Source organism: Apis dorsata, unplaced genomic scaffold (assembly GCF_000469605.1).
Source record: "Apis dorsata unplaced genomic scaffold, Apis dorsata 1.3 scaffold_137, whole genome shotgun sequence".
NCBI lineage: Eukaryota > Metazoa > Arthropoda > Insecta > Hymenoptera > Apidae > Apis > Apis dorsata.
In genome coordinates, this window is record NW_006263429.1 from 632,482 (window position 1) to 645,466 (window position 12,985).

Sequence of the window (12,985 nt, forward strand, 5' to 3'; positions counted from 1 at the left end):
ATGTGCTATATCATTTTAAATATTTCTAATAGAAGATAATCTTAAACATTCTCAAACTAAAGTAGATATCTTTCTTCTTATAGATCAAACAAATGTGGCAAAGAAAGTTACGTTAACCGTTGTAAATGTACGTAACTCAAAGCGTAATTAATTTGATTGAAAAATATATATATAAATATTTATAAATATATATATATAAATATATATGTATATATATATATATATATATATATATTAAAGAATTAGTTTATTAAAATGAATGGATCCTTAGACTGTTTTTGCATGATTGGATATTCGTAAGATATTCTTTTCGTGCTTCTCAGCCTGATTCTTTGATCATTTTCACCTCGCTATAATAAATTAGATATTACGTATATATCAAGTTCATCGTTCATCGTTCATTTCTCGATTTTTAGGAGATACAAGAAAAAAAAAGTGTGATCATTGGAAGAAAATTTGTATGCAAAAAGGAATAGAATGATGTTCGTTGTTAGTTGATGTTCGATCTCAAACTTTGTGTTATTTTAATGTTAATGGAAATGAGAGAAAGGAAACAAGAAGAAAATATGTTACATGAAATTTGTTTCTGTTACAGTTTTTCCTAACGTGCCACCTGCGCCAGGAATGCCCTGTCAGGGAGAAGACAGTGAGTTTTCATCATCAAAACAAAACTCTCTAACATTACATTACTTACATACAATTTTCACTATTCAACGATTTTCAACATTATAGAAATAACTAGCCAGCGAGTTGTTCGATTAATAATAAAGATATAAGATTTAAGATTTTGTTCACGAAAAAGAGATGCGAGTAGCCTGGCTATAAATCGATATAATTCTTCATCGTTGAGAAAAGAGAAAAAGGGAACATTAAATTAAATGGGAATCGTTTTTTTCTCTATCTCTTTCTCTCTCTCTCTATCTCTCTCTCCTTCGTCTCAACGCTTATTCTTTTCGAATGTTTTATATTGCTGCATTTAAACTCAAGCAGATTCGTTTTAGTTTCTCATGAAACATCGATGATCTTTGCGTGCTTTTATTTTAATTTTTATCATTTACATACATAATGTAATTTATTACGTACAACTGGTCTTTAATTTATATGATAGAATTAATACGATGACAAATTTTCTTGATTGATTTTATGAATTCTGAAAGATTTTTCCCCGAAATGAATGATATTAAAATATTATCGATATCTGAATTTCACTCCCTTGCATTATTTTATTATTTCGTCATTTCGTAGAATAAAATTTAACAATAGGAGAGAAGAATATAGATAGAAAGTTTATCGATGAAAATATATGTTTTGAAATATTGCGATATCAGATTAATCTACACATAAAGAAATTTTTCTAAAACATCGATGATTTGTCATATGACTAATTAAATTATTGTATAAAGATATAAAAATACATGAACAATTATAAATGGATAATTTTATCATATCCCTTTCAAAAAAGAGAGAAACACTCCACGTGCTAATTAGAGAATATTACAATTTCTGAAACACTCTTGTCTTTTAAAATATCGTATAAATCAAGGATCAGTTAATATACTGATACAATCTATCGACAAAATTCAAAGAGAAGAAACGGAAAAACAATGATATAATATTTTCCATATTTCTGTTTCAAATATCGCGGGTCCCCGAAGATTAACTTGTTCTTATTGTGTTTACAAAATGTAGCTGTAGTATATTTCGCCCTTCTCATTATTACACGTATAGTTTTGTTAAACGGAGAAAGTATGGAGGAGTTTAGAACAATGGCAGTTTTACTGCAGATTTTTCATTGCGGTATTGGAATAGGAAAACATACTCATACTATTTTAATTTTAAGACGGGACACAAGTTTTCTTATTGTATAATTATAAACTGGCATTATTGCACCAAAGATATATATATTTTAATAGAAATGCGACGATTCATTCTCGATTAAATGTTAAGCATATGGTAACATTTCGGATGATGTAAGGAAAAAAAAAAAAAAAAAAAAAAAAAAAGGAAAAAAATAAACTAAGATAAGAAAGAAATAATGAAAAAAGTCAGGACAGATTTTTGAAGATCGATTGTCTGGTTCTTTCGTGATATTTATGTTTTTTCATTTTCCAAAGGAAGCATCTACAGACGCGGCGCACGTAGATGGAGGAAGCTGTACCGAGTGAATGGTCATATATTTCAAGCGAAACGTTTCAATCGGGTAAGCATCATTTCATTCAAGTTATTGCCCCCACTATTACCACGTTTTTTTCTTTTCCCTTCGTTTTTTTTTTTTTTTTTCTCTCTCTCCTTTGTTTTCATTTTTTGGCTCATCCAGTATTATTTTTTTCCATATATTTGCGCCAATCACGCACGTTACGTCATATCACCGTTCCAGACACAACAACATCATCTTACCCGTGGTGGATAGATTCCTGATCAAAGGAACTTGCTGGCTAGTGAACGTTAACGATCATTTTGTAGTAATTTATTCATTGAATGACAATTCTCCGTCAATCATCCGTCCCTTGAATGCTTAAGAATGAGAATGTTGTAGGTTCATGTTGTTTGAATGATTGTAGGTCATTTTCAAAGGTGAATGGTTAAGAATGTGAAAGTTACTGTTGGTTGAAGTTGGTTGATAACTTCACGTATAAATAGTAAGCTTATTATTTTATTATAAGTTATAAATTTTTTTTTTTAAAGAAGAAGAATAATTTATGAGAGTAAGAGTAATTTATATATTATTTAAACGAGAATAGAATATTTGTAGATATTTTGTGTACAAGTAAAATTCGGATATGGATACAGTAAGACTCTCGTATCGTAGCAAGTATGTTGCATAATAACAAATAATGATGGAATAGTAAATAATTTAAATATATATTAAATAATAACAAAAAAATAATAGATATTACATTATATATTTATAATATTTATATACGTATTTTTTATACATAATAATAATTTTTTAAATCAACAATGGATACAGAGTCTTATTGCAATGGTAATTTGATTAAAATCGAGAAAATTTTTCATTAATAAATAATAATAAATAAATTTTCTAGATATATATTTCAATAAAAATGCATTTAAAAATTCTGCATCGTTTAAATGTTAAAAACTATAAAATTTATACGGATAGGTTATTCGTAATAGGTTATTAAATCATTATTTAATATTTATTATAAAGTTTAAATCCAGAATTCTCATATGTTATTTGTAAAAGAATTTAGAAAAATAATAATTTTTAATTTAATTATTTTTGATATTTGATAATAAGTATAATAAATTATTTTTATTCTTTGAACAGGAGAAAGATTATATTTTCAATTACATTAATTTAATTCTTTCTTATTCTCAAGATTTCATACAATAGATTCATCGAGTTCTCAAGAATAAATATAAATAATTATTTTTATAATTAATTTCTTCTCTAACTTTCGTAGCGAGCGTTTTGCGCATTCTGCCAAGATCGGATTTGGGGGCTAGGTCGGCAGGGGTTCAAGTGCATTCAATGCAAACTTCTGGTACACAAGAAATGTCACAAGGTGGTGCGCAAGCCATGCTTGAGTGTACAACAACAACAGCAACAACAGATGCCAAGCACAGAATCGCAAACGATCGACAGGAACGGCGATCAACAACAGCTTGATTCTGTCCAATGCAGCCCCGTAGCTCATCTCGAGGATGAGATCTCAGAATCGGCAATTATCGAGGAGCATTCACGCAATCGTAAGAACATTCGGATATTTATCCGAAAAATTTTGAAAAGAAAATAAAATTTGATAAATTTCTTTTTACCATTAATTATGAAAAAAAAAAATTAAAAATTAACCAATTAATAAAAAGAGAATTATTTTTAATAAAATTTAATAATGTTTATTATTCAAAAAATATTGAATTAATGAAATATAATTAAAAATATAACTAAATCTGATATTGATGTTCTAAATTAAAATATGTTTTGTAGGAACCGGAAGTGAAGAAAGGGAGGAATTGCCACTGGATACATTAAACGATGCAGATAATTCAAATGATATGCAGAGGCAATACTCGTTAAATGATTTCGAACTGATTAGGGTAATCGGTCGTGGTTCCTACGCGAAAGTTTTGATGGTAGAGTTAAAACGTACAAAAAGGATTTATGCAATGAAAGTAATTAAAAAAGCCTTAGTAACGGACGACGAAGACATCGATTGGGTTCAAACGGAGAAACACGTGTTCGAAACCGCCTCGAATCATCCTTTCCTTGTGGGACTTCACTCATGCTTTCAGACGCCTTCTCGTCTATTCTTCGTAATCGAGTTCGTACGTGGCGGAGATTTGATGTTCCATATGCAGAGACAACGCCGTCTTCCTGAGGAGCATGCTCGATTTTATGCAGCTGAAATCAGTCTTGCTTTAAACTTTTTACACGAGAAAGGTAAAAGAATAAAAGAAATAATATCTTTGAAAAGAACAAAAGATAATTATTCTATCAAACGTAAAATGATAAAAATATATAGTAAAATGAGAGTATATTGATTCATAATTTTTTTGTATAGGTATTATATACAGAGATTTAAAGTTGGATAATGTATTACTTGATCACGAAGGACACGTAAAATTAACTGATTACGGAATGTGTAAAGAAGGCGTTAGAGAGGGTGACACAACCGCTACATTTTGTGGCACTCCGAATTATATTGCACCCGAAATATTGAGGGGTGAAGATTATAGCTTCTCTGTAGATTGGTGGGCGCTTGGTGTACTTCTGTATGAAATGCTTGCAGGTCGTAGCCCGTTCGATATCGCGGGCGCATCAGAAAATCCAGATCAAAATACCGAAGATTATCTGTTTCAAGTTATTTTACAGAAGACAATTCGTATACCAAGATCATTATCGGTCAAAGCAGCATCAGTTCTTAAAGGTTTCCTCTGCAAAGATCCAAATGAAAGATTAGGCTGTGGCAAGAGACCAACTGCTTTTCTTGATATTGTTGCCCATCCCTTTTTCAAAGCCATAGATTGGGAAATGGTAATTAATTTCTCTAATTACATACAAAATATTAGAATATTAGAATAATTGTATTATAAAATACATAGTTGATGAATGATATAATGAAAAGATAAGAATAATTATAAGAAGTTAATCGTAATGCTTATAATACTCTTGTAATGTGTAATATAACTAAAAAATTAAATTGAATCTTTTTGCTTATTGTCATTTATTAATGTGATAATAGATAAAAATGTAATTATAATTTAATCTAATGGAAATATTATTTTTCAATGTGTAAATTTCATGATGAGAATCTTAAGTAGTTTGTTATATTTTTATTGAATAATTATTATTTAATATGATAAAAGATACTAATTAGATAGATCAAGATATATATTTTGTATTATCAAATATTATTAATAAATTTTCAGTTAGAACAAAAACAAGTAACACCGCCATACAAACCAAGATTAGATTCTGATCGTGATTTGGCCAATTTCCCACCAGAATTTACAGATGAACCAGTACATTTAACACCAGATGATCCGTAAGTTTTATTAAAAAGATTTATCAATTTATTCTAATATTTTAGAGCAAAAATAAACAAATAAAATGTTAAATAATTATTTTCAATTAAATTTAAAATTGTTGAAACAAATTGTTTCTTGAAAATATACAATTTAATTTTATTGAATTTTTCTAAGTAAATATTTATATAAATTATTATATATACTATATAGTAAATAAATTTACTATAAATATTAATTTTTAATTTTAATTCAGATGAGTCTTATATTTATTTTATATAAGATTTAATAATTGGTTTAATAGTTTAGTTTATTTAATTATTTAGTTTTTTAAGAAAATTATTAGTAAAATTGTTAGAAAATTGTTAATTTGAAATATTTTATTTAAAATTTTTTATTATAAAATATTTTATGTTACAAGCTTTTTTAAATCTCTACTTCTTTAAATTCTAATTCTCTAATTTTTTAAATTTATTTTTTATTTAGAATAAAATATATTTTCCTAATAAAATTGAAATTTCCTAATAAAATAATTATGTAATTTAAAAACAATAAATATTTTCCAGGAGAGTGATTGACAAAATCGATCAAAGTGAATTCGAGGGCTTCGAATATGTGAACCCGTTACTTATGTCTTTGGAAGACTGCGTGTGACAAGAACCGCTTGTTATTGTGCCACGTCACACTCAAAATCAGCAACAATTACATTCGTGTTATATGTATGAATTACAAGATAAATTTGCGAAACTCCGAATCGATCCCCTTTTAAATATCAGCTCAAGAAATCGAGGTTATCATAACAATGTTTTTTTAATGACATATTCTGAAGAGAATGAGAACGACAATAATTATAACGAATATCGGTTATCACCACCTTTTCCATTTCGATACGAAAATCCGATATGCTCCAGTTCTCTAAGTATCACAGACGTGACGTACGGCTTTAGCAATAATAATGAGATCATTAGTAACTATGATGAACACAATTATGACGATGAGAAAGATGAAAGTCCGAAGAAAGGACTCTTAAAGCAAATGTTTTGCCTTCCATTAAATTAAGCTAAATAAGGCTTATTTAATATTACGAGATTGCCTCTAATCAATAGTTAATATAAATTTTGTAGATTGCAAGAGATTTGTAACCTGCAACGGTTAAAGTTTACAGAATCCTTGTATTAAGTATTGGACGAAAAAGTATTTAATTTGCGCCACATATTATATATGAATCGTGTTGAACTCTTCTTTCACATGGTGCTGCAACTTAAACGTATTAATGGGTATTATTTCCAGCTATTTTTAGAAGAGAAATTAATTAAAATGGAAAATGTACCTGACTGCTTCGATTAATCTCGTAGATAATATGTCATTCCGTTGCGCAGTCGTTCTATTAATATTTACAAGCATTGTATGATCTACTATATTGCTTGCATGAATGTATTCACTAAAAACCATAGCAACAAAATATTTCTAACGAACTTATATCTATTTAAAAAAAATATTGTATATTATAGATTAATTACGTTTGAAAAAAATACTATACGTATAGTATTTTAAATATATATATATAGCAAAAAAGTAGGTATACAGTTTCTAAAAAAATTAATTTTGTTTTGTACATTTTTTTTCTTTTATAAATATATATATGAACGATTTAAAACTATGATATATTAGTGAAAAACTTTTAAAAAGAAATTGTTGATCACAATGTATATTATATTAAAAAGAAAAAAAGAAATTATAATCACATCACAATATAGTATTATACATTTTATCGGATATTTTTTTTTGTATCAAGGATGTGAAAGATATACAGTAAATGACTTTGGTATAAAGATTTTTCTTACAAATAAAATTATATATCGTATTTACAAATTTGTTAGCCTCTTTTTAATTGAAATATATATAAAATACATGTACGAACAACATATATTTATTTGTACTTTATAATTTATTTAAATTATGAAAATATGTCATAAAATGTTAAAATTGCACAAAATGATAAATATTTTTTTTCATTTTAAGTAATCTAATTTCATTAGATTAAAGTGAAATTAATAATTTTAATTTCACTGGATTAAATTTTCCAGTTTCTATTATTACTTCCATATTTTTAGTATTGTTTTTATAATTACGTATTATTTTTATAAATCTATATTCATAATGATATAAAATAAAGATCTTCCATACTGCCATATTTTTTTTATATTTATTGCAATTTATTACTTTCATAAAAAGAATAAATTCAATATATATTACTACTTTGTTAACTTCTTAAAATATACTTATAAAATATAATAAACAAGATTAAAAACAAAATAAAATTAATTTCTAATTAATATATATGTATGATTTGATTTTGTGCAATTTTGCATTATTACTTTATATTTTAAAAATGCTTAATGTTCATTTTTTATTAATATATTGATTAACTTTTTATTTTTAATTTTTTCTTTTATTTATACATTATACCAAAATTATTTACTGCTGATAATTGTTCGCTCCTGTGATTATTATTATATATATAAAGAGACGTTAAAATATCTTGGAAAAAATAGAAGATTATGAAGATTTAATATAAAAATTAAGATAATCTAAAAGAAATTTAGAATAAGGATACACACGAAAATGAAATTACCAAAATGTTATATAAAAAACGTTTCAGAAATAATTAATAATTTTTCTTAAATTTAAACATGCCAGATATGTATACTATACTATGCAGAGTGAGACATTTTAATTCTTATAAGTTTCAATTAAGGTAATTAAATTGAATTAATTAAATTAAAATAAAAATTTTATGTTGAACAATGAATTGTTCAGTGAATTGTTCTTATTTTTAAAAATATAATATTTATCTTTTATTTAGATTAAAGAATATCATTTATAATAGATATACAACAAAAACAATTATATTTGTTTTTCCTAAATTTATTATAATGAAATTAAATTATCTCTGCATCTAATATTCTTCTTTCGCAATATCACCTTTCATTATGTTTATTTTAAGAGTAATAACATATATTTTATCTATATTATTTCAATACAAATATTGTAATCAGTGTCTTCATATATACATCATATAGATATCTATTTATTATATAATTAATTAAAAATCAATTATTTATAATATAATAACGCTTAATAAGAATTTTAATAATTAAATAATTCAGGTTATTTTTTGTAATTAAAATATCCAATTAAACAAGTGATTTATATAATTCAAAACAGAAAAAGATATAATATTATAAATAGATTTTAACTAACATAACTTAATGTTATATGTATATTTTTTTAATAAAGAATGCAATAATTAGGAAAACACATCTGTAGATTTTAACTATTAAAATTTTAGTTTTACAAATTTTAATTATTTTATCACATATTTAGTTACAAATGTAGAAAATGAGTTTTACTTTACTTGAATAGTTTTTTTTTTCTAAATAGTATAAAAATATAAATAAATTTAAATTTCATGATTTTTTGCATGACTTATATTTTTATATTAAGTTTATAATTATACTTATTTAATGAATATTAAAATATAATTATAATAATTCAATAAGCTTAAATTATTTTTAATATTAATTTTAAATATTAATTAATTGTTGAATAGTAGTTATTTTAATGAATATAATTCCAAATATTATTTTATAATTAAGTGTATAAATAACAATATTTTATTCGTAAATCATTTTTTTATCATATATATGGTATATATGGTATATATATAATTTTTTTTATCATATATTATATATATATCATATATATAGGAAAATGCATATTATTTTAGTATCTATGTTAGTATCTAATAATATGTTAATAATCATTATAAGTTATATTTTATATATATCTTATCGTTATTTTATCCTATTATTCAAATAGATTTTTTTTTTAATAAACTTGAATAATTTAACAAATTTTATTATTATTTATACTTAATTATAAACATTATATATAAATATGCTTATATGTTCTTAATAACAAAGTATTATTTTAAAGATATATATCTATTCGCATAAAAATAAAACATATCAATAAAAATTTTAAAAACAAAAATTTCTTACATATGAGAATGAAATGTACAATATATACTCCATTAAATATGTAATGTATTTGCATATTCAATGAAAATGAAAATATATCTTCAAATTAATATGTAAAATAAAAGCAAATTTTACGTATTTATATAACTGTTATTAATTATTTTTATTCAATATATTCAATTATAAATTTAAATTTTTTTAATTATCATTTTACATTTATTTACATTTAAAAAATATAACAATATATAGATGCTAGTTTTATAAAGAAAAATAAGATAATAAGCGTTATTAAAAATATAATTTTATTGCTTATATTTTAAGTGCCTCGCCCTGTATACTAAATGTATATATATTTATGCATGTAAATAATTTAAAAAGAATATTGTACTTCATTTAAGTGTTTCATTTTAAACATTGTAACTATTTTACAAAGTAATATTATCATTATTATTACTTTATATTATTATTATTCAAAATAATAGCATTATTTTCGTTGCAATTTTGTTGTTGAAACAAAATTTAATCAGAAATAAAAATTATTATTTATCATTTTTCACATTGCAATTATTTATATTTTATCTATAATTAATTTTTTATTATTTGATTAATATTTTGTTTTACAACAAAAATTCTTTTTCGTGTGTTAGAAAATGTTCCATACGGCAGTTCCAAGAGTTAAAAAAAAGTATATTAAACAATGATGGCTTTTGCTGCAAATAAAGACTATGAAAATAAAATTATAGAACTATGTTATTTAAATATTCTATTGTTAGCGCTCAAAGTGAAAAGAGAATGCTTGTTATCATTTATAATATATATGTATATGTATATATGAGAGGAATTTTACAATGTATGCCTTGTTGTTCAAAATTCAGTTTTATGCTAAAATTGTCTTTGGTCGAAAAACGAGTTTGTATATTGATGTAATTATTAATCTGAATTAATAACATTCGAAAAATATTTGATGATCGATTAAAATATAATCAGAATGCAAATATTGTGTAGTAAATTTTGTTTTTATGATAAAGTGATCAAATAATTAGTTATATAATCTAAACTAAAATGAAAGTTTTGTATAGTATACTTTGTTTACAACATTACAACAAAAAATATAAATAAGTAAACCAAACACGTATATAATAAATAGAAGTGAATTAATTTTTTCGATTATTGAATATTGAATGAATGACTGATAAATCAATTTAAATAATTCCTTTCATTTTTATAACGATAATGTAGCGATATTAATAATACTAATAATTTATTAACATTTATTTTAAATTGTATTGAAATGTTATTATTTATGACAATATCTTAATAAGATTTTTATAAATTTTAACTTATATTAATATTAACTTACTTTTCGTAGAGTCTAAATGTTATCATTTATCCAACATGCATATACTGTATAAATAAATTTTAATAATATAATTTTAAATCATGCGTTGTTAACTCATGTTATTCAAATAATATTGAATATTTGAGTTTTTAAAAATTATGAATAAAATATCTTAAAAATGAAAGTTATTTATATTCTTTTAAAGAAAATAACAATAGAAATATTAAAATTATATATTACTTTATCGAAATTTTTAAAATTGAATATTTGAATGTTTAATTATATATAAATATATATTTTTATATTTTATATATTTTTTATATATAAATATATATTTTTCAATCTAATTGATCTTTCTATTGTTAACTCATTCAATTTTATTGTTATTTTCGATCTTTTTATATTTAATATTATATCATATTAACATTAACATTACTTTTTTTATAATAATAAAAATTTTTTTCATAAAATTTTCGAAAACAAAAATTATTAAAAATATATCATTTTTTTCTTTCTTTATCAAGTATTTCTTTATCAAGATATCGCATTAATATAATACATGTAACGGATTTTGCTCATAAAAAACCAATAAGTCTAATATAGGTTTGAATATAACTGATATCGAAGTCGGTCCCCATAAAAAATCATAATGAGAGAATGATTTAATGGATATTTCTTTATGGAATATAAGATTACCAAGTTTATTTTTCAAAAGATTAACATCCTAGAAAGAAATAAAACTTTTTCTTTAAATATTACTTAAAAATAATAAATATTTGAATTACATATATCTATCATGAATTATCATGTTTATTATATAAAATAATTGTATTACCGTTTTTGTTGCAAGTAGATCATCGTTACTGCTGAAAAGAGCAATTGGTGCAATTATTTTGTTCAATTCGTATTCTGGTGGTTGTACAGAATTGTATATTCGATAATTTTTTTCATCGTTACCATAATCAAATTGTCGAAAATTGTCTAAAATTAATAATTATTAATTTTTTTATCGTTATTATTATTGTTATTTATAATTATATAAATATCTACCTGGATATATATATCCTTGACCAAAATGAACTAATTGTTTCCAAGAAGCACCTGCCGGAACATGATTCATAATCGATGTCAAATTCATCTAAATAAACCAAATTTGAAAAATATTATACAAATGTATAAATTTGTTTTTTTTTTTTTTATATAAGTTTAAGTATACAATTTAATTCATATTAATTTGAAAATTAAAAATTATTCTGTAATAATAAAAGATAAAAACAAATAAAAATTATCGATTTATCTGATATTAAAAAAATTATAGGAAATTTTTTTTTCCAAAATTCAATTTAAATTAATTAATCAGTCATTAAATTTTACCATTAATTTTTTTAATTCATATTTACGAAAAAATTTAACATCCTAACTTTATTTTTTTTTTTTTTGACAATTACTGAAATAATTTGTCAAAATAATTTTTTCAAATCTTTTAATAATATTCCATTATAAAAAATAAAAATAAAGAGAAGATTAAAAATAAGAGAAGATTAATCGCTTTTTTTTACCGCACTCAAATTTGTTTGATTAAAACCAGTGACCAAGAATAGAATGTTATTGCAAAACAGTTGAATTGATGCATCTTGACAAAATATACTCGAGACAAACTTTTCCCAAATAGATTTTGAACGCATTTCAGGATAACCGAAAACTTCACCTATCCGCTGTAATATAAATAAATTTTTTTTTATATTAATTATAAATAACTTGTCATAAATTTCAATCATGAAAGTAACGGAAATTATTCCAGGGTAAAATAAATTTATTATTTTCAAGAAAAAATTTACATATACTTAGTTGTAATCGTTTTAATGAGTCAAAATATAACACTGGTAAAGAAAAAGTATAACACATCGTGAATAATGATTTGTAGCACGGTCAATAGATTGTAAAATCTTAATTGTCTGTACACTGTAAAGTAGAACGAGTACTATGAACGAGCACTTTAAAAAACAAATATTATTGTTACTTTAAATATTCAAATCGAGTTTCTTCAATAATTTATTAATATTATTTTTTTTAATTTTCTCTCTTTTTTAATTTATCTTTACATTTTTTTTTT

The 12,985-nt window shown here is 23.2% G+C and overlaps 2 protein-coding genes across 9 annotated transcripts in view; one reads left to right on the forward strand and one right to left on the reverse strand.

The window, feature by feature from the left end:
• Positions 1-6,986, forward strand: part of LOC102673022 (atypical protein kinase C) — a 17,537-nt gene extending 10,551 nt beyond the window's left edge. For 3 of the 7 annotated variants that reach the window (XM_006613237.2, XM_031509295.1, XM_031509296.1), the window contains 7 exons: positions 596-646; positions 2,115-2,200; positions 3,429-3,714; positions 3,953-4,405; positions 4,527-4,999; positions 5,395-5,510; positions 6,057-6,986. In XM_006613237.2, coding sequence (XP_006613300.2) covers positions 596-646; positions 2,115-2,200; positions 3,429-3,714; positions 3,953-4,405; positions 4,527-4,999; positions 5,395-5,510; positions 6,057-6,144 — 1,553 coding nt within the window. In that variant the 3' untranslated portion in view covers positions 6,145-6,986. Of the gene's footprint in view, positions 1-595; positions 647-1,661; positions 1,798-2,114; positions 2,201-3,428; positions 3,715-3,952; positions 4,406-4,526; positions 5,000-5,394; positions 5,511-6,056 lie in introns of those variants that run through there. The other 4 variants (XM_031509301.1, XM_031509299.1, XM_031509300.1 and 1 more) reach the window with 2 other exon arrangements.
• A 4,400-nt stretch (positions 6,987-11,386) lies between these two features.
• The window catches only part of LOC102672798 (lipase 3-like), a 4,341-nt gene continuing 2,742 nt past the window's right edge, over positions 11,387-12,985 (reverse strand). For both annotated transcript variants that reach the window (XM_006613236.2, XM_006613235.2), the window contains exons 5-8: positions 12,432-12,587; positions 11,923-12,010; positions 11,708-11,853; positions 11,387-11,596 (exon numbers count right to left, since the gene is read on the reverse strand). In XM_006613236.2, the coding sequence (XP_006613299.1) occupies positions 11,420-11,596; positions 11,708-11,853; positions 11,923-12,010; positions 12,432-12,587 (567 nt within the window). In that variant the 3' untranslated portion in view covers positions 11,387-11,419. The remainder of the gene's footprint in view (positions 11,597-11,707; positions 11,854-11,922; positions 12,011-12,431; positions 12,588-12,985) is intronic.